Source organism: Cottoperca gobio, chromosome 1, assembly GCF_900634415.1.
Source record: "Cottoperca gobio chromosome 1, fCotGob3.1, whole genome shotgun sequence".
In the NCBI taxonomy this organism is placed as follows: Eukaryota; Metazoa; Chordata; class Actinopteri; order Perciformes; family Bovichtidae; genus Cottoperca; species Cottoperca gobio.
Window position 1 is genome coordinate 16,554,684 of NC_041355.1, and position 22,731 is coordinate 16,577,414.

The following is a 22,731-nucleotide window of genomic DNA, read 5'->3' on the forward strand; positions in this document are numbered from 1 at the left end:
GGTAGAAACATGGATGAAGAAGATGAGAAGAAGGTATAACTCGGCTGCTGGCCTAATATGAATAATACTTTTAACTCACAACGTTAACGTCACTTACATTTGTTTAGACTGAAGACAGGTCAAGCTAGCTCTTAAAAGGCTAATGTTAGCAAACGGTCGACGATACGTAGCAACACTTATTTCCCACAGTAACGTTAACCCTGAGCGTAGAGGTGAACTGAACGAAGCTGTGTTTGCCACAAACTAGTAAGCAAGTGAAACACAAACAATGAGCGGCTTTAATCTGAAGGCAGACTCTGACCTCCGGTGTGTCCCCGGTTGTCTCTGTGTGACTTGACGGTTGGTGCATGTCCAGAGTGGAGCTCTGCTACGTTCACGTCACACGTGAATAACAGTCTCTACTTCTAAAACCGTCACCACTGATGTTTCCTGACGGATCCTCGCGCTGCTCCTGTAAATAATGATCACCCCCCCCCCCCCCCCCCCCCCCAACTAGCACTACTGAGTCAGCCATAAACATGCTCATAAACATTAATAATGACATTGCTAACCACAGGCTAGAAAAACTGCTTTCCTGCCATTTCAAGTTATATAAGTTGTTACCAACATGGTTTGTTTTAAATCATTATTTGAACCTGTAGCCGATCATTACACTCTCAAGAGGTCTTATTCTTTCAAATGGCCTACTGCCTAAAACTTGAGAATAAAATTAAAATAAATAGTTACCAGTCTTTACTTTTTTATGGTTATGCAGCATGACATAAACACTAATGCATTAGAAAGGGTGTGTTAATTAGTTAAAGGTGTATTATTGATTAACCCATACCAGTCTTCTAGTTTAATGTCGCTCCCTCTAATAAATATAGCAGTGAAGCAGGGCCTATGACATCACATTGTGGCATTATTATGTAGCCTTTTATAACACATGTATGAAATAAGATAAAAGAATGTGACCTGAATTATTCAGAAAAGCTCATTGTTATTTCTCACCATTTTCAAAAGTATTGTATAGTCAATGCCTCAAAGCAGTAATCTTCTCTCTACTTGTTGTTTCTCTCTGTTCCATGATTACACCTCCAAAAGTGACAGCTGGTAGGAGAATAGCTCAGTTTGCCATTCTGTGCCGGACCGAGGGAAGCAAACGACGTTGTTACCTCTAGTTTGCTCTGAAACATCAACAAAAGAAGTATAAAGCTGAGGTGAATTTTGGGGTGATCTGGATCTTTCCCAACTCCGGTTTGAGAGTGTAGACTGTGCAAGCAATTCATATCCATATCTGTGGAATGTAGTTCAGTGTGATATGTAGGAACATTATCACATCTACATTAGTTTTTATTTGTACATCTAATCAACCTATTGTTGCAAATAAAAGTGCTTTGTTGTGCTTCTTTATCTCGGAAGTCAAACAGGAACAAATGCAGAGAGAAAACAAAGCTAGAGTTTCTCTCTATTTCATTATAGTATTATAATTCACTTTACATTTCATTTCATTCACTTTTTTAGCACCTTTCATATAATCTGGGGGTATCTCTGGGGGGAATTGACATTAGACATTTTCACAAATCAAATCACAGAATGAAGGAAATAAAGAGTTAATAAAGGAACTTGTCAGTTTGGCAAACGTTTAATCTACAAGGCCAAGTATATTGAAGAAGGAAATACCATGAGGAAGAAAGGAGGGTGCTGCAGTGGTGTATTACACAATGAACAATATTCAGGACAAATTGTGCAGAGGAAACACAAAAATCATTGTTATGTATGTCTAAGGCACGTTGGCTATCTAATATCCAAGGTGATATGTGCTTCATTAGCATGAATGGACAATGAACTGGCATTTCTTCAGACCACACTGTACTTTCAACTGGAGATAGTGAAGGGATGAGATTGTGCACAGCAGGTGATTAAAAAGAAGATAAACAAGGTAACAAAGAGTTACAGTGTAATGCAGATTCACTATGTGTGTGTGTGTGTGTGTGTGTGTGTGTGTGTGTGTGTGTGTGTGTGTGTGTGTGTGTGTGTGTGTGCGTGTGTGTGTCTTCCTCCCTTGAAGAAGCCATAATGTTTAAACTTTGAATCCAATAAAGCACAAAGGCCTAAGCCTCTATGCACCATTCAAGTGAGTGTGTAAAAAGTGTAAAACAATAGTCGCATGTTGTAAAGACTGCTGCCACAGACACACTATGAGACAACACTCTGCACACATACAGCCACACCAACATTTACTCTTCTCCCACAGATAAGCAGTGATAATGCGTGGTATGTGGGTAGCTTGTGTGCGTGCGTGTGTGCGTGCTTATGTTCGAGAGCTTACAAGAGGCTTGTTCAAAGAGTTGATAAAGCTGCACTGATAAGTCTGTGTTAGCATTGTGCCTTTAACCTGGGAGCACTGCCTGCTCAGCAAACACAGATTATAATATGAGCTCCATATTTACACGTATCGCATTTATTACATATGCAGGTTTGCTCATGCCCTGTGTCGCGTGAGTGTTTGTGTCATCCTGGTGTGGTTGATGTGATATTTTTTGGGCCGCTGTTGGGAAATAAACTCAGGGTCAGCTGCAGTATTTAAGAGAAGCACCAGTGAGGAGACAAGCTGCCAAAGAATATGGTGACAATAGGCTTAACTCGGCTCATATTAAATGGCGAGGATCTTTTCCTGAATTTGTTCTACTTTTGAAAAGCTCATATGCAGCATAGCCAGCAGTGTTGAGGATTCCATGAGACCTCTAAACATGACTTTGGTGCAGTTCGTTTTATTTTAAATAATGGTATTTTAAAATAAATAAATAAATCGAATTGAATCTGGTATCAGTAGTTCCTGTTTACCCTTCAAATCCACAAGCAACCGGCATATTGTGTTCTCCAAGTGCCCAACCAAATGTCACACTCTTAAACTTACTTACTAAACTCTAAACTGAAAAGGTTATCTACATCTACGAGAGGAAAATGACGGGAAAGAGACAGGGTGTCAGAATATTTCATTTCTGAAGACATTTCTTTTAGAATATTTAAGTTAAGAAGGGGTGTCCATGTGGCACTGACAGTTATGAGGGAGCCTTCAAGAGAAAATATTATTTGAAGAATTTCTTAAATGTAGCTGTTCTAGAAATGATTTATACTGTAAATATGGATCATTTTGTCAAAGCAAAGTTAGTTTGAATTACTGTTCAATGAAATGAGTAGGGCACTGGAATGAATTGAGTGCAGTTAAAGGAAGTTAGTCAGAGACACAAATACAATAACACATACACACAGATGCAAATTAAAATATGTCATCACCACTGGGAATGATGTTTTGTTCGACAATAACACTATTTGTCATGGTGGTCGGCCAAAATGTTGTTCTAATGTTGTGTTACTGTATACATTAGTAATAAATTGCTGCATGAAAATACAGCATCAGACAGTTCATTTATATTCATTATGGCATTTGTATCTTAAGTTTTATTGTTGATTGCAAGCAAAATGTGAACTATTGTGGAACACTGGACTAGACAAGTGTTAATAAATGGAAGAATCTTTATTTATTTATCTATTTTTTTCTTCTTGCTTGTACTATTTTCTTGAAATAACATAAGAACTTTGATTGATAATAGAAAATGTTGGATGAGCCTCGTAATCAAGGAACGTTCAAGATTGTATGTAATCGATGCGTAAATGTGGTGCTAAAGAATTTTTTGTTTGTTTCTGTACTAAAAGGGATATTTTGGTTTGAGTATATTGTGATACGCACAGTGTGACATTGTAATCATGTGACCAAGACAAACTCCTGTACATTTAATGTATTTTGTATTTGAAAGTAGACCTGAGAAAGTCATTGTCAGGGTTGAACATGCTCTGCCACATTACTGCGTTTCTGATCGATGTGGGATCAGTCCAAAGAGTGTTTATGATAAACTCTAACAAACTACCTTCAGACACTGCTGTCAATACTCATACACACAGACACTCCCAAGATTGAATCATGGCAAGCTACTAGCAGAGAAAAGTATAAGAATATTCATATAATATGTAATGTTCTACGTATAGGGATAATCTCTGAATGGATTAAAGATATTGTTAAATAATATACGGCATATTTGTTAAAACCCTTGGAACAAAATATTTCTCATATTTCTGGTTATTGTTTGTTTCTTTGGTTAAATTCATAAATGTGGCAGGATGTATTAAACAAGTGCTGAAACTGATCACTTATAATAATGTAAATACCTGCAATAAAGTCATAAAAAAATGTTAATGTTTTTTTTTCTATGAAGGAATTGTTTCCTAATTGTCCTGCATTTGAAATAAAACTAATCCAAAGAAATAAAGTATTTCTACCACTCATGCGCTGTGCAGTCAGTCTGACACTTTGAACTGAGGCGCCTCCTGGTGGCGGCTTTCAGTCACTGCAGGGATCATTTATCAACAGCTATGAAAAAGCAGCATTTTTATTGTTAATGGTGGTTTGGGATGATGTGTGCTCCCCCAGCTGTTAACCATTTAATCATGTTTAATGCTGCTATGTGAGAACAAATTAGTCTGAAACATTTTATTCTGAAGGTGCAGTTTCTCCAGTGTGTTGTGAAGATGAGAGCTGCTGCTTTTACATTTGGCCCATATTCTCCAAACTCCCTCTTGCTGCATTTTGCGGCTAAACAACCAAATGATATGAATTATGTATTGTTTCCATGGAAGAGATTTTAATCTGTAATGTCTGTGTAGCCTTAAAAAGGAAAGCAAGCCTGCAGATTTCGTTTTGTTGTTGTTTACTCAAAATAATGACAATTACAAACAGACCTAAAAGAACAAGGAAAAGATTACAATTTGAAAGGAAATGCCCATATGGCATGCAACCGCGTTGAGGTAAAACTAGCAACAGTTCAGAGGGCTGAAAAGGCAGCGGTGGCATTAAATAAAAGCTTACATGAAAGGAAAGCTACGACTAAATGACAACATGGCAGTATTCAGTCAATTCAGTCTAAACAGCACAGAGAAATGTTAAACTAAACCTGTTCCTATAATAAACGTAGACTAGTAAAATAAAGAAAAAATGACAGTACAGTATACAGTAATGCAGTGACTAACCATGGTTTTGCTCAATAAAACACTACGAGAGCTCCCTTCTTTATATTTTACTGCCCCACCGTTGAAAATAAGCTTGTTGACGCAATAACGCCCTACACTGGTTTAACTGTAAAAACACAGCACAGCAGTTTATCTCAATCTTCAGACTTTGCAAACAACGCAGAGGACAAAAGAGTGGCAGCATCTACTGTATCACTGGTAGAGTGACAGCGCTGCCAGCATCTTTCTCTGAAGGAGAAAACTTGAATAAATAATGTACAAACTTGAAAACAGTGAGAAACAAGAAAACATTCATTCTCAGATTTCACTAACTTGGAAGGTTACATAGGAAAATATCGTGCTTCGGAGGTTCGTTTCTCCTGCAGACATGTATCACATTTTGCACACAACAATGGCTTCAGATGGCACGACTTCAAGCCTCTTCTTCTACATTTCTTATTCTACCGTAATCAAAGAAATTCACTGTTAGTTTTGACCTACCCAAATACCAGAACGGTATCATACAGAACAATGTGTACCAGAGGGTTGTTGAAAAGTAAAATTGGGTATACTTTTCTGTCATCTACAATTGATCTGAACTGTCCCCATCCAGGTAAAAACAAGCACTAAGTAAGAAGTATTCTGACCCAGGTCTTTTCTCTTTCCCTCTCCCTGCTCAGTCTCCCCATACCCAGTTCTGAAAATCACAGCAGTAAGGATTATTTAAGGAAACCCTCTGGCCGCTGCCGCCATCTGCCTCCTCTGTTCCTCCTGCTGCACCCCTGTCCTACGTCTCACTGCCTCCTCCAGCGATTTTTGGGTTTCTCCTCACACCCGGGACCCTCACAGGTGCCGGGGAGCGGAGGCGGAGGTGTGGGTGCAGCCTTCGCTGGGGCAGGCGTGTCTGCGGCCTTGCTGGTGCTGCTGAGCAGAGCCGGGAGCTCGTACGAGATGGCCCTCTCTAGCTTCTCCAGCAGACAGCCGCCGGTCCAGCTGCAGTGGGAGGAGAGCTGCTTGAAGCTGGAGACCGGGTTCACGCCGAAGAAGTCCTGGTAGGCCTCCTTCTTGGGCAGGTCGAACTTGCTGACGTTGGTTTTGGCCAGAATGGATTTGAAGATGTAGTACTTGTCCGGGTCGTTGACAATGTCTTGGAACACCTCGTAGGGGTCGCTGAACCAGCCCAGCTTGTCGGAGAAGGTCTGGAGGTAGCGGTCCACCAGCAGGGCGTGGATACGGACACGGATGCCGTGCTGGCGGATGAAAGCGATCTTGTTCTCCATCTGATTCTCAATCACCTGTAAGGGAGAAGAGAGAGAAATGAGAAGAGACAGAGGGAGAGAGATAATATAAATCACAGACTAGATGTGTACTGCAAGTGACAAGGATGTATCATACATGTTGAACCAGTCTGGGGAAGGAGAATTGTAGCATTAGTAATAACTAATACTAACAAGTGTTTATTTCTTCAATATTGTAAATGTGCTTATTGTAATGTACCTCCTCTGTCTATATATTTTTATTTATTTTTATATTGCTTGATCATTAATATGTATGTATCATGTATATAGTTCTGTTATTAGGATACTGGATATCTATAAGTGCGCATACATAATGTTTATTTTTTGTATACATTTGTATAAACTCAATAAACATATAGTTCAGAGACCTCATGAGTGTACTAAACTCTTTAAAATGCGGTCAGGGTGAATGTCACTAGTGTTAAATAAAGCAATTACCAAATCAATATCCGTGTATTGAATCATATTGTCAACAAAAACAGGTCAAGAATCCATATCACACCTGGTTGAGGTCCTCCAGCAGAGAGGTCTCCTCCTTCATGAAGAGCTCTCGGCTGGTGTCTGCAGCGTAGTCCTGGGGCCAGAAGGAGCTGACGTACACCCGAGGAGGCTCTGTGACCTTGATGAGCGGCGCCATGCTCCAGAACAGAGCCCCGTAGACCCTCAACAGGTTCTGGGTGGAAAGACTGTCGGCCTTGTTGAGGATGAGGCGAATCTGGGACTCGCGGCCCTTCATCTGCTTGAAGAGCATCTCCAGCTCCCCTCCCACGTCCAGCTTGGTGGGGTCAAACACCTGGAAGATCAGATCTGCTCGATCGATAAACCACTGGCACACGTCGTTGTAGGGGTAACCTGAGGAAGAGGAGCGAGGAGACACCACACATGCAAAGATAATGTTTTAGCTCTGTGAAATGATTGACACTTTGTTATTTGAACATTGCACATATGAAAAGCTTTCGTTGCTCGTATTTTATGGAACGGAAACAAGTAAAACTCATGTTGTCAATGGGCTTCTGGATGTCTGGTTCAGGAAATGGCGCATGTGCTACACAGAAATAAAAGTTGCAAAGATCCCTCAGCATTAATGGATTACTGAACGGGCCTACAGTGTCAAGTGAAAGCCCCTTCACCCACAAAATGTCCCTCAAAGAGAGACGTACCAACCGGGAAGAGACTCAAAATGACTACGAAGAGACATAAAATGACTACAAAGAGATGCAAGACAGCTGCAAAGAGACCACAAGCAGACTCACAATGACTATGTAAAGGGACAAAATGACCACAAAGAGACTGGGTTTATCAGTTCTGTTTTTCAACATGACTGCTACACACACTTTTGATTTGTCTGCCTTTGTTTTCTGTATAAAGATTACTTTTAACTAGTCATTGTAAATAAACTTAATACATTTGAACACTTTAATATTTGATACATTACTCACTGTATGTGGGTATATCTGTGTTTGTGTCTGTATGATGTATCGACACCGTGTGTCATGGTAATTACTGTCTAATGTTGGTTGGATGTCACAGATATTGTTGTAGTCAGTCTACAAGTCTGTTGGTTATCTGCAGGTTTGCTATAAAACGTTTCCGTTAGTAATGGTCACCTCTCTCCTGCTGCTTGCGGTTTTCAATGATGCCGGGCGTGTCGACGAAGGTGACCCTCTCAAGCAGCTTGTGGGGCATCTCGACGCCGACCAGCCGCTCCAAGAAGCCCTGGCCGAACTTCTCCAGAGGTGAGAAGGACCGTGAGCTGTCTGCTGCCATGACGATGCCCTCAATGGAGCGAAACTTCTCCCCGTGCATTATGACGGTGTACTCGGAGGTGGTGGGCTCAGCACCTGGTGGAGGGACGGAGGGGGAATGATTTAACACAATCTGTACTGGAGGGTTAGGCTTATTTATTTGTTGTTGGATCGTTACATTTGATCTGATATTGATACTTTAAACATCACTTTAATAAAATAATGCTCAGCTAGTGATTTGCCCTCACTAAGCATGTATTACTGTACACACTACATGTGCCACTAAATAATTGATAAACACAATAACACCTTTATATTTCCAATGTTTAAATACATAAATCATAACAAACGTATGTTATAGATCATGATTTCTGTATTAATTCTAGTTTAAAAAGCACAATGTTTCTTGCATATTTCAGCACTACATTAGTAGTCATAGCAGCAATAAGCCTTAAAGCGACATTATGTAACTTTTGAAAGGAGACACCATATTCTTTCTCTGACAAATAAAGTAAAATTGATTAGCAATAAAACTTACTCTTCTTTAAATCCATATACTTTTTTTGTTGCTACAACCTTGACTGGTAAGACCAGTCGCTAACGTTAGCTAACTTAAGATAGTGTAACCGACATTACTGCATCACTTTGCTGACTTTGAGACTCGTCTCTACTTACTTACTGTTACACAACATTTTAACGTGTCATAGATAACACAGCCTACTTCACCAGGAGACATGTTTATTTTTTCCTAGTTGTGCTCCCTCACTTTCAGTCAGTTCACCTGATGATAATATATTTAACTTAACTAACTATTATACTATATATGATATTGGATGTTTGCAATAGTCTCACTTTAAGTGAAATGGCAGTATGTGGAGGGTCTTGGGATGATTAATAGTGAATAAGAAAGTGAATAATAAGAAAGTAAGTAATAAATTGTAAAATGTTACTGTAATGTAATCTTCATCACTACTCTGGTTATAATAAAGACAATAGCTCTCTCACAAACAATTTTAACAGTGCAAACCTGTGTAGAGTTCCTGTGAGGTGCCGTGAAGACCCAGCAGGTAGTTGATCATGGAGGACTTGCCCACACTCCACGGTCCCAGGAACAAAACCATGGGCTTGGAGGTGATCTCTCCATCTGCAGAGATTGTGAAGAAGACATACAGAGAAAGTTTGAGAAAAAGAATGAACATATAAAAAATGTGCTTTGGAAAAAGAAGTGTAAGAATTTGATCAAATGTGCTTTATCTTCCATCTTATTTGACATTAGTTATGGCCTTGTATTCCTGTATTTATGTTCATTCTACTTATATTTTCCCTTATTGTAAAGCACTTTGTGTTGCAAGGTTGGATATGAAAAGGTTATAACAAATAGTGTATTATTATTAGAATTATTAGTACTATTACTACATTGTTGAATACAAGGTTCCTATTTCAACGTATCAATTCCACTACAGCTTATCTCAGAATAAGTCAGAATACAGCTTTGCATGAAAATTCATGTTTCTCAGACTATAATAGTTTTGCGATCTCACCTGATTTGCTTTTGTCTTGTGTCATTTTGGGGTTACATGTTTCATTAGCACACAGGAAATAAACAAATCCAAATGAAAATGAACACATTCATGCTCCCCTGACACTTCTGTAGACGTATTTCCATTCTGCACCACAAGGGGTCCCAGAGTCACAGGCCACAGTTTGAAGACTTCATCCTGCTCCTTAGCATAATAATACTCCCTGCCCTCAAGTGCAATGGAACAAAGTTGTCGGGAGTTTGGCCCACACAACGTTCTCTTTAATTTTCAGCAGACAGAGTCATTATTGTGCTTCTCTGTGCGCCTGGTTTGAATAATGTCATGTCCTGGCTCTATTTCTTATTAATCATGACCTTATTTGTCCTTCACTGTTTCTGTGCAACTCAAGTTTATTAAACCATGGAGTGGTGAACTGATAGAGAAGCTCTTCTGTTGGATAGTAATGTTGGCTACATTATGTTTTTTACATGACAGTTAACTGTTGGAAAATGAAAAAGGTAAATAAATAAGTATCAATTTACTTATTTAAAATTATACAGAATGATAATACCTTTATATTTTACAGCACTTGTTTCACTTGAATTAGTGCCAGAGTCATTGTACCTGAATAACACTCACAACAAAATGTCTTATGAAGGCTTCAAAATGCAAAGTGTTCCTGTTGTTCAAGTAGGCCTACTGCCAATGTGGGCCTGTAAGGCCTATTCGCCGTGTAGTCATCTTAATTTCCAAACAAAGCATATGTGGGTTGCCAAGTATTCTATAATGCCAGAGAGGGGTCTTTACGAACAACTAACGTTAACATTATGTCATCTTACTGCTGTGTCCCTGAGTGCAAGTCATACAAGAGGAAGGATTCTGTTTGAATAAGACCTTCCCCCATGTTCCTGTCAATCCTGAAATCTGTCACTAGAGGGTTGTGGAAATAAGGAGACATTGGTCGAAAGTTTCAGGTAAGACTAATGTTAGTCTGGGAGCTAGCATTAACTATGTTGCTGTGATAGCTAGCTAGCTGTTAGCTTTGTAGCCACTGGAAAAGCTTGATTTCGCAGATAAGTTAACTGGGTCCTCAAAACCAGCTACAATCTGGTTAATTGTGTTATTTAAATAATGAGATAACTTAGATGTAACTGTAGGCTATGGTATGCTAAAACGTTAGCTAGCTAGCATTTGCTGGTGTTTGACCCTTTATTATAACGTTAGACAGCTAGTGTACGTACGTAACGTTTAATCAAAATGTTAACTTCAATACTGTGTGTGATATTTGCAAAGTACTGTTAATGCTTCTCTACATGCTGTTTAATCCAGGTGCAACCTCCAACAGGAAGCTGGTTTACCTGTGACTTCATGCTGCCTGAGCTCGTTGTACTTGTAGGCTTGCTCCATTGGCTTGATGGCAGTGTGGTAGATGTCCAACAGCTTCTTCATAGCAACTAGAGAGAGAGAGGGGGAAAGTGGGATGTAATAATTGGGATGACATTTTGGCCAAGAGTATAATTAATGTCCTTGCAACCATTACTGATTACAACAGTTCCTTTGGCAGTGCATGATGAATTGCCCTCATAAAGTTTATTGAATCGAGCTGAGGTGATTAGAAGAGCGGCTCTGCTGCGGCACTTTGGCCTGTCTGAAATGAACCAATCTAGTTTAGGAGAACAGAGAGGCTTTCATGGCCGAGGACAGAGTTACACATTTGAACTGATTAATCACCTGCCTCGAGACGTGTCTACACACGCTCACGCAAACACACATGCATACAGTACACACACTCACACATAACAGCCCCAGGAACTAGACATCATGAAGCTATTTTCAGAATAGTTTTGGCAAAACATCCCCCAAAATTCTCTCAAACTCCCTTTCATTCACATGCAAACACATCTGCTTTGTTTTTTTCATTGACAAAATCGTTATAAACATTTTTTATTTCAACACAGAACTTCAGGCTTTTCCACAGCAATTGAACATTTTGATCAGTAGGATGTGGGTTTCACTGTGTGCACGTGTCACTGTGTCACTAAGGGTATGAGTGTTTGGGTGTATTTGTGTGTGCTGATGGGAGTGAGAAGAGAAATTCCACACCACATAGGCTTACATCAATCATTTTTCAGATTTATATTTTCCTCACCTGAGAACTCTGCTGAGGGTTCATTAGTAGCCAATCGCAGCGTGTCCTCAATGTGTGAGCGGTCCCTCGGTGTCCGGCTTGCTGTCTCACGCTCTGATTGGAGGATCAGACTGTTAAGGTCAAAAGCCCTGACATGCATTTACATGTGACTGTAGGAAAGTAGTAATCTGACAGAGAAGGGAAACACAGTTTTCTATGTCATACACATAGTTAATGACAATGATGTGAAATGAACCACGTTTTCTGTTGACATAGTTTCAAAATAAAAGTGCTCCCCCATGTTTCCTGAGATGTGAGGGACCAGACCATCTGGGCCGAGTACATGCCCAACTGTTATTGTATCATTCATGCTGTTGTCCATCTAACTGTCTGTTCCTTTCCTCTGCTATTTTGGTTTGTTTATTTATGTACCAAAGGTTGTTGCTAATTCCCCTACAGCTACACACAGTGTCATATTCAGGGGGCGAGAGGAAGATAGAGACCTTTGCTGTCATTTAATCTCAGTTAAGTGCCCAGTCAACAAGAATCATAATTTGCTCTCTTACATAAAGGCATACTTTATGTAAGGCTTTATACATGCTTAAATATGAACAGTATATAAGTCATATGAGCCTTTTGTTGGCAAATTGTGAAAAATACCTTTGGTTGTTTTTCATTCTCCTCTGAAAAAGTTATTAATTCATTAATTTTGTAATTAGAAAAGTGATCATTACAAGGGTCTTCAATGTGAGATAAAGGGCTATCTTAAAAGACAAATGAGTTACGCTAGGTGAGGATTAACCCCAGCCATAGGGGATTTGCAACCCAAAACCTGTCCTCATGAATGGCCTTTTATTGCTCTATAAAAAATTCATGGATGATTTATTAACCATTAATAAAACCATTAATTACAACTTGGAAACAAGTACACATTACTAGTTGATTGAGCATTATTTTATAAAAGTGATGTTTGAAGTATCAATATCAGATCAAATGTAACGATCCAACAACAAATAAATAAGCCTAACCCTCCTGTACAGATTGTGTTAAATCATTCCCCTTCATCCCTCCACCAGGTGCTGAACCCACCACCTCCGAGTACACGTCATAATGTATTTGGTTTTGTGTTTTTAATTGATTTTCTTTACTGTCTTTTGTCGCCTAAGATTGTACTAAGAGCTATTATCCTTGTCTCTTTTTAAAAAGGAACGATTGTATTAGCTTTAAAATGTGTCTTACGTGCAACCTGAGGATAACCATTGTTTATTTCTGGCTTCCTTTTTGTCAATGTTTTTGTTGGCTAATAATGTAAATCTCTGTTTACATGATTTCTTGATATGGATGTTCTTCTTTTAAAATGTAAGTCGTGACAGAACAGTTTCCAAAATATTTAGTTTTGTCATCTTGAACTCACACTCTAGGATAAAGCGACACAAACTAAAACTGTTACACTACTCGTGTTAGAAATGTACAGCAGGCTTTCCCCGTCTCTGTCGAAATCAATTGCAGTGGATATTCAAAGACTTTTCAACAACCTGGTCAAAAGGGATAACACGCCTTTCATAAAACAACCTCCAATGACACTCACACTCACACTTTTAAGATTCAGCATTCATCTTTTATAGCAGGTGTCAACACCCAGGCATCAGATAATGGCGTGCTTTCTTAATTACAGAAGCGCTGACTGGATGAGGACAGATTTACTGTAACAGGATCCGTGCTGCTCTTCTTGTCGGTCGCTGCTCGGACTGTCTGACAGAATGAAGGCAAGACTTTGGCCTCTGGTGTCAGTGCACAGATTTAAGTTACGAGGGCTGGACGATAAGGCCAAAAATGTTATTACAATATGTTTTTTTCCTATTGATTGATTGACAATATATATTTAATAATGATAATAATAATGCTCAATTTATAGTTTTAAAAGTTTTCTCCTTCGGTCAGAACTTTAAAGAAACCAGAAGGTTACATTTGGTTTATATTTTCCAGTTATTTATTATCAGAAAGGGTCGGGTTGTGGAGGATTAAATATATATGTACATATATATGACCTCTCACTGCTGCGTGATACTTTGAGCATGCGCACTGTAGACTTCCGCACTAACCCTAACCCGGCTATCTTGCGGTTGTCCCTATGTGATCGGACTGAATTAATCAAATTCTGATACTAAAAGGAATAACTTTGCAGGCGTTGTGACGCTCAAAATAATGTATCCATCGTGATGGATAAATAGCAGCTACGGAGTATGAGCTGTTTGTCGAGTGCTTTTGTAAGTAGGGGGAAACAAATTCAAAGAGAACGTTGCTACATACAAGTTTGACTTATGACATATTACAAACCCAGGGGGTCATATCTTTTTGTACCTTTGTTTTTAGACTGCGTAGGCTGCTCTGCAGTCACCTCCTCCACTGTCACCTCCTCCACTGTCACCTCCTCCATTGTCACCTCCTCGACATCAACAGGTGCCTCCTCCACCAGCTCCTCTTGCACAGCCACATCCTCTACAGATTCTGGTGTGACCTCCTCCACAACAGGTTCTGGCTCCACTTCAGGAACGACCTCTGGTTCTGGATCAGGCTCTGGAATTGCCTCAGGCTCTGAAATTACTTCAGGTTCTGCGACCACCTCTGGTTCAGGCTCTGCAACCACTTCTGGTTCAGGTTCAGGCTCTGCAGTCACCTCTGGTTCAGGTTCTACAACCACCTCTGGTTCTGGTTCAGGCTCTGCAGTCACCTCTGGTTCTGGTTCAAGCTCTGCAACTATCTCTGGTTCTGGTTCAGGCTCTGCAGTCACCTCTGGTTCTGGTTCAGGCTCTGCAACTATCTCTGGTTCTGGTTCAGGCTCTGCAGTCACCTCTGGTTCAGCCACAGATTCTGCTATCGCTTCTGGCTCTGTTTCCTCAAGTTCAGAATCTGTTTGAGGAAGCTCAACTGGATCTGCTTCTGGTTCAGCCTCTGCAACCTCCTCCTCAGCTTCCTCCTCTACAACCTCGTATATGGAAGTTTCCACACTTTCCTCCTCAGCTGCTGCCTCTGTGTCCTCTTGTGTGTCTTCCCCTTCTGGTTCCTCAACTGCTTCTTCAACAGCAGCTTCTTCCTCTTCTGCAACTTCTTCCTGAGGTTCACTCCCTTCCTCTTCCTCATGGGGTAATTCCTCTTCTTCCTCTTCCTCGATTTTCTCCTCCTCAACCTCCTCTTCAGATGATGCAACTTCCTCAGCTACTTCCTCTTCCTCCACACTGTGATCCTCAGCCTCCTCCTCAGATGTAACTTCCTCTTCCCGGGAAGCTGCCTCCTCCTGCTCTTCCTCTCCATCACTTGTTACCTCCTCAGTGGAAGCATCCTCCTCTGCATGAGCTGCATCTTCCTCCTCCTCTTCATGCTCTGAGGTGGAAGCTGGCACTTCTTCAGTATCTACAGCTGATGGGGGTTTGCAGGGCTGGCATATGACCCTCTCCGGGGCCGGGGTGTCATTGGAGGAGCTCTGGCTGGCGTGCTCCTCTGTTGTGTCACATCCACAGGAGAAGAGCTCTCCCTCCGGCTGCTGGAACTGCAGATGCACCAGATGCTCCTCATCGTGGATGGAGGACTCTGCCAGGAGATCTAATAGGAGGAAACATGGGATTAGACAAGATTACTCTCTGTGCTGGTGTCTCTTTCCCAAATGAAAATGTATGAGTCTTTGGCACCAAGACAAATAAGATCTTGGAGAAAAAAATGTAGAATTCATCCCTGCTCAGAACTATGATCGTCATTAGCAATCTAAAGGGAAATGTTCAGAAATAAACCGACCAATCCGACTGCACGGTGCAAACTAGCTGAATTTGTGCAGACCGGTCACCTTTGTGTGTTACGTCACTGCTTGACCAGTACACAGTCACTGTGAAAGAACAGAGCAGATCAAATGTTCAGCACCCCCCAGTTTACGACTCACATTTCAGCTCCTTGAATGGTGAAACTAAAGCATGGACTATTTGAAGCAGATGTACGGTGAACAGTTGTGTGGAGAATCTAAAAGAAGACAGCTGAGTGGAAAGGGTGCCTTGGAATAGAATTATGTATTTATAGCCATTGTATACATTTATAACTGTTGTAATGGTTTAGTCCTAATTAATAGGAATTCTCTGGAGCCATCTATGGGTTACTGACACCCCAAACACTGGTGAATGAATGAATTTGAGATATTTCAATGTTTAAAAAAACTAAACAAAATATATTCTAAAATAAATGTTTATTGCACAGAAAATAACTTTCTGGAGTTTCTCCAGAATAATATAATTTTGTTGTCAGAAGACACAGAAACTGCATTCAGAAGTCAGAAATACTACAATGCTACGAGCAATAACTCCAATAAATATACAACAATATGTTATACTTGATAGACATAAAGTTTCATCAAAACCAAAGCCATCTTTGGGTTCCTTCTTTCTCTCATGTTAATGAGATGCAAACAAGACGTTTACAAGGTGCTTGCCAACACAGTCCAGATGACATCCAGGTGAACAGACATCACATCCCTCAGCATCATACAGTAAATTATAGTTACTATGGTTTCAAAACAATTACAGCAAAAAAAAAAGGGAACTCCCTCTCTATTACACCACATGCATACATGTACATTAGATGCAAACATAGTGTACAGTGACCTCTATTTAATTATAACTGCCTGCCAGTCTTAAGACTGGGGGAGGCTTAGCGGTACACAGTGTGATATGAGGCAGCTAAATGTACGTACAGTTCATGTTACAAGATAGGGTCAGTATGTGGGATGCAGACTAATAGCTGTAGGCAGCTGTCACAGGTTTTACACGTTCTTAAGGCTTCTAGATCAACGCCCAACACAAGCAAACAGGCCAATGCTAAGGAAGAAGCTAACACTTGATGATAGCTTTGGTGGCAAACAATAATGGATTATTTGAACATCCGGCAGGTACAGAGCAACATTATCATTTATCGTCACCTGATGAACTTAAGTCCAATATTCACTCTCTTTCAGCTCTGATGTGGTCTCTACCAACTCCTCAGGGAAACGTCTCTTTAGCTATTGAATGCTCCGCGGTAAGAAATGATACGATGAAAGCTGTAGGTGAACCAAATCAGTAAAGTTGCAATGAGTTGAAACTCACTATAAAACTCTGTAAAGCCAAAGGGAGCTGCAGATTTAGTTGATGATTCTCTGTAAGTCATCACTACGTGCAACCCCCTTTGTCATTAATCTTCATTAAACTCAATTTTCAGTAAACAAATTGTCTGATTTGCATGTAATTAAACTGAGAATAGTTATTAGTAAGGAGCCCTCAGTCCTGAATCTTTAAAGGCCCTGCACACCCACACAGATGTTTTCAATTACTGTGACTAATTAATTAGGGTGAAGTAGGGTGAAGCTATACTGGATATTTCATGATGGCACAAAACTCTGTACCAATAAGAATGATAACAAACGTACATTTTCCCGCCCTAACAGGTGCAACAAAACGAATAGGAGAATGAGAGATGTGACAGTCAGCTGTAAACTCCCACTTAACCTCGGTGGAACAGAGCTCTCATTAGTTTCACTAGTTACACCTGCGCCTTTCCTCGTTCAAAATGTCTGCTGTGCAAAGGTCTATATCTTTGATTCTGAGAGATGCTACTCCACAAACTTTAAATAAGCTAATCATATGCTTACATGACGTGACAAGGTGCATCAGCAAATGGTTTTGTCCATGGACGTTGCACGTACAGTAGTAAGGCTATCAGCTGCTTTCTGCTTTAAATGTGGATGTGAAAGTACCCGTGTAAAGCCTTGAAGCTGAGTCCACCAAACCATGATCAGCTATTTCTGAGTCAAGATACATTTATATTTTAGGCTAGATGGAAGGCTTAATGCTCATCTAGCATCTGGAAGTTTTGTTAGCTTATCACCTCCTGAGGGGATTGCCAGTGTTAGTGACCACAGAGGACATCAAGTTTATATTCCTTACGTATCCCCGCTGCGTGTATAAAGGCGTTTTGTTCCATAATGTTTTCTGTATTATGATGATAGTTTTGCTCTTGACTTTTAACAAAAGTCTGGTCTTATTCCAAGTTTAAGCAAATGACAAGGAAAGAATCTAGTCATGGCAGGTCAATGATTATTGTATTATGAACACAGTCAAACCCTGCAAGTGAAAACAACAGATTTCCAGTGCTTGACTTGGCCATCATTGATCACAATGGTAATATATAATAATTAGCGAAAGAGCTCAAGTCCCAAAAATAAAAATCTCTTGTGATCTTAAGAGACCGCCACATATTTATGGTGTAATCGTAATCGCTTGCTGGCAAAGGTGTGAGCCTGCCTGGCCTCCACTGTTCTGACGGGGCCGTGATGGAGGTTTGGAAGCTGCCCAATGACATAGTGCAACAGCATAGTCTGCGTTGTAACACGAACAGCAGCAGCCAAGATCCTGAAGTGCGTTGGTGAAGATGGGTTGCCAAAGTTAGGTGACATTACATAACAAGGTCAATGACCATTTACTAGTTTGTTTACTTTACATTGATTAAGATAAATGAGCTAAAGATTCTGTGATTTTGTTCGCCTGGTTCATGTAGGAAGCAGATATTTGTTCACCTTGTATGATGATTTAGGATAAAAGCATTTGACATAAAATGTAAAACAACTTGTAAAAAATGTAGCGGCGAGGCCTCTTCAATTATACAATATGAATATAGTCTACTGGCTTTTCTCCTCTTGAGATAGTTGTGAAGATAAAGTGGAGAGATCGTTTTCTGCAGGGTTAGTGGCCAGTGATGGCTACATTAAATTAAAGTGAACAAAGTTAGGAAGACTGGGGGGCGAACATTTGAGACAGAATACAAGTAAAAAATAGTGGGATCTCTGAGTTGGATATTTTGTGAAGATTAGCGTTATAAAGAGGGTACGTTTTAGCAAACACATTTCCTAAACAATACATAACTGAATTGGAATTTCGAAAAACCAATAAGCAGTTTTCCAAGTAGGTTTTCTGTTTTTAATCACAATAGCAACGTGGCTCGAGGGATGGCATTGTGAGACTGTTAGTTTGTCAATCACTTTGGCCCAGACTGAAATATCTCCACAACTACTGAGTTGATTGCCATAACATTTTATACATTGACATTTGACGTTCAAAAGAGGATGATCTTTACTTAACCTTGATAACTTGGTGATCCCCTGACTTTTCGTCTATAGCCACCATGAGGATATAGGCTATTTATGTTTTTTTGTGAAATATTGCAACATCCACTGGAAGGATGGGCACACAATTTGGTTCAGACATTCATGTCCCTGTCAGGGTGAATTGTAATAACTTTGATGATACCTTAACTTTTCATCTACGTAGCACCATCATCGGGTGAAAATGTTTAATTTGTCCAACGCCTGCAAAGCTAATGACATGACGAGGACTTTGTGTTTGGTGCAAATGAGCAAATGTTAGCATGCTAACAAGGTGAACATGGTAAACACAAAATCTGCTAAACATCAGCGTGTTAGCGATTGGTGGCATATTAACATGCTGACGTTTGCGTCACAGTGCCACTAGCATGGCTGTAGACTCTTAGAATTGTTAGCTAACATACAAATGTTTTCCCATGTCCCTGCATAGCATTCAAACTCAAGTAAACTAAATGGGATGGTCACAGTTTCTCCTGGATGCACATGTGAGCTACAACAGAACAATCCAGAAGTGGGCAATAAAGACTATTTATTTATCTGCGCTGCATGCGTAAACCTACATATACTGAAGCAACGTGGGGTGTTAAGTAATACCAACATTTTACTTTTTTGTTGTACATTCAGGACATGTTGGAACAAAAGGGCTAAACTGCAACATCTGTGAAAAAGGACTCATTTTATCTTTTTTGAAACAAGCCATAAACATAACATAGATATATTATCACCTTACAAAGTTGTTATGGTTAATATAAGCAGCAACAAACAGTTGCCCATGTATGCCTACAGCAAACGTAGAGCAATTTGGCATGGATTTTGGAGTTTAGTTTCTTTCCACCTGATGAATCTAATATTGACTGGTTGATCTGGTTCTTTAGCTGCTAAGAGTTATTTTATTTTGTGAAAACAGCTGAATGCTTTCACTGTAAAACCAAAACAATGAGCTAAAAGATACTAAAACGCATTTTAGAGCTGAGGCAAAGTGCAGTCGGGTGATAACTGCATAATTTAATGCACTGTTAATACAACAATATTGATAACTGAAGCTTGAACTTTGATCGTATTTTCTTATAGTTATTTGCAATGTCACTGTTATAATTTAAGTTGCCTTAAGCTTAAATATAATACCGTCAAAGTTTAGTTGAATGTCTCTCTCTGGTGGTTCCTCAGCCTGCTGTTGCTGCAGTGAGGCCTGGGCAAAGCACAGTGTTTCGGGGATAGAGTGGGACAGGTGCACGGGTGCTGGATGGTACATCTTTGTGACAGAAATAGCCCCACAATGATTCAGAGGGTGTAAAGAAGGAGGGATAATTCCATTTCTATTTTCAGGGAGTGCGGTGCTGTTCTCCTCCCTGTGATTGTCATGAGGCTACTCTGCTTCCCTATTGATCACATTCCCTGCAACAGTGGACGGCTTTGCGTGACTCAGTGTCTCTTTGAAGAGCAAGAACATAAATGCATCAGCACCAGTACTGGTGACATGCACCCTGCTTACTGTGTAAGTGATAGCCTTGATGAAGAATAAGTTAAAGGTCCAGTGTGTAGGATTCAGAGGCATCTAGCGGTGAGGTTGCAGATTGCAAAAAATGGAATACTACTCTGCCCACCCTTCCCTTTACAAGTGTGTCGGAGAACTAAGGTGGCCTTAACCTAAAAACGTGAAAGGCCTTCTCTGGAGCCAGAGTTTGGTTTATCCGTTCTGGGCTACTGTAGAAACATGGCAGACTCCGTAAAGAGGACCCGCTCCCTATGAAGGGCTGAAAGAAAAAAATCATGGTCCGTCTCAGCACTTACACTTATTGATTTAGGCGACGCACTCTTTCTGTCTTGATAATAAACCTGTGATGCTCACCTATTAATCTCATCATCGCGTATGCTATTTTGGTCAAATGTCACACTTTCTGAGACATGCCCACACTCACACAGTACTTTATTATCTAGTGATGTAACTTTAAACAGTCCAACTGTTGGGCTACTGAACTCTGATCCTACATGCCCTCTGCTGTCTGCTCTCCGCTCTTATGCCTGTTTTAGCTGGGACATCCCCTGGACATGGAGCCTGCTGACTGGAATGACAGATTAGCAGCTCTGCAGACGGAGCAGAGCGGGAGACGAGGCTTTATTGAGACATTTAATGCAGCTCTGATTTGAGCTGTAGACATGGAGTGTATTTGTATTCATGTATGACTTTATGATTGTCTCGTAATTGCAAGCATGTGCAAGTCTTTTTCAATGTGTGTGCATTCCTGAGCATGGATGGATTACTGAGCGGCCCTACCAGGCACAGGCTCAAGGCCCCAAAGTGTCAGGGGCCCCCCTGGCCATCACCTGCAAAATGTCACTCAAAGAGTGAAAGACACAGAAAACGACTAGAAAAGGGACAGAAAATGACTACAAAGTGACCGCAACAACGACACTGAGAAGCAAAACAGCCGCAGAGACATGAAGAAACTCACAACGGCTATCAAAAGGGTCAAAACAACCACAAAGAAACACAAACGGGCTACGAAGAGACTCAAAATGACCATTAAGAGACACAAAACTACAAACAGACACTGAACAACAAGAGGCTAACCAACTATAAAGGCAGTAGTAGGGGCTGTTGGGTCTTTTGCATGTCTGTGCCCAGGGGCCAGTTGTCTCATAATAAGCCTGTGTTGCTGAGAGACTTAAAGAGATGCATATCAGTGAGGTGACCACGGTATCTGGTGACTTTGACTGACTGACGCCTGACACCTGACTACGGCAACTTACAGAGGCCAAAATGAACCAGTGGAAGGACAGACAAGGGTATTTCTCTGCCTCAGCTTTGACCAAGCATGACAAGTCACTTCTCTAAAACATGTGGAAACAAGCAGAGCAACTGTGACGTATAACCCTCTATAGATTTATAATGTATCACTAGTGTCATGGCTGTAATATCCCATTGGTTCAGTTTAAAAGTGGAATGAAAGGTAAGCCTGTAAAAACATTAAGCGACTGTGAAATGCCAAAACCCTCTCTTGAGCACTGACGGAGTTGCACACATGCATGCAACTGCTGTGAGAGGACAGTCAGCCCGAAATAGATCCAGTGGGAAAACTAATAATTTCTGCCAGCTTTTGCTTTGGCTGCGGCAGAGAGTGTTTCTTTGTAGTGGGTCCAAGCCACTCCGTCAGTGCCGTCACTGTGTTTCTCCCCAGGGCAGAGAGAATAAGTAGCGGCAGACAGGACAGTTTCCATCAGCTGGTGTCCCACCTCAGCTCTGACTTTATCACTCGGACAACCATAAAGCTCCGCACACTGCACCACCATAACATACAGGGTACTTTTCCTGCCCAATCAGCTGAGTTTAAGATGTGGTATGTATAGCTGTCGGTCAAATCTGAAACCAATTTCAACCCAACTCTGGCAAACTAGCAGGAAGCAAAATTATCTATCCATAGGTAATGAATGGAACTCCATTAGATGCATATTTATACTCATTAAATCCAACAACTCGATACAAAATATGTTGATCTTTTAACTTTCCTTCATTTATGACCTCTAAAATCATTGTCCACAGTCAACTCTCAACAAGACACACAAAGACAGACCAAATACTTGTAGATGTAGATATCCAGCTGCAGTGGATCAGCGTTTCCATTTTTACATACCACACCTGCTTAAATAACTCCCTAAAATGCATCCAAAAGCACTAACACCCTGAAATATTAATATATATAATATGAACCCAAGCACTTCACCATACCTGCAGCAGACAGGGCCAGCAGAGACAGCACGCAGCACATAGACAGCAGAGACTTCATTTTGGCTGCCAGGGGCCTTCTCCTCATCTCCCCAG

The 22,731-nt window shown here is 40.6% G+C and overlaps 1 protein-coding gene across 1 annotated transcript; it reads right to left on the minus strand.

The window, feature by feature from the left end:
* Nucleotides 1-4,736: 4,736 nt before the first annotated feature.
* On the minus strand, nt 4,737-22,723 carry LOC115010462 (sarcalumenin). The gene is made up of 8 exons (XM_029435021.1): nt 22,639-22,723; nt 14,099-15,337; nt 11,759-11,851; nt 10,968-11,063; nt 9,117-9,233; nt 7,952-8,185; nt 6,847-7,196; nt 4,737-6,341 (listed from the first exon to the last, which is right to left on the minus strand). Exons 1-8 carry the CDS (start codon nt 22,721-22,723, stop codon nt 5,841-5,843), a joined length of 2,715 nt encoding a protein of 904 aa, XP_029290881.1. The 3' UTR covers nt 4,737-5,840.
* Nucleotides 22,724-22,731: the final 8 nt, after the last annotated feature.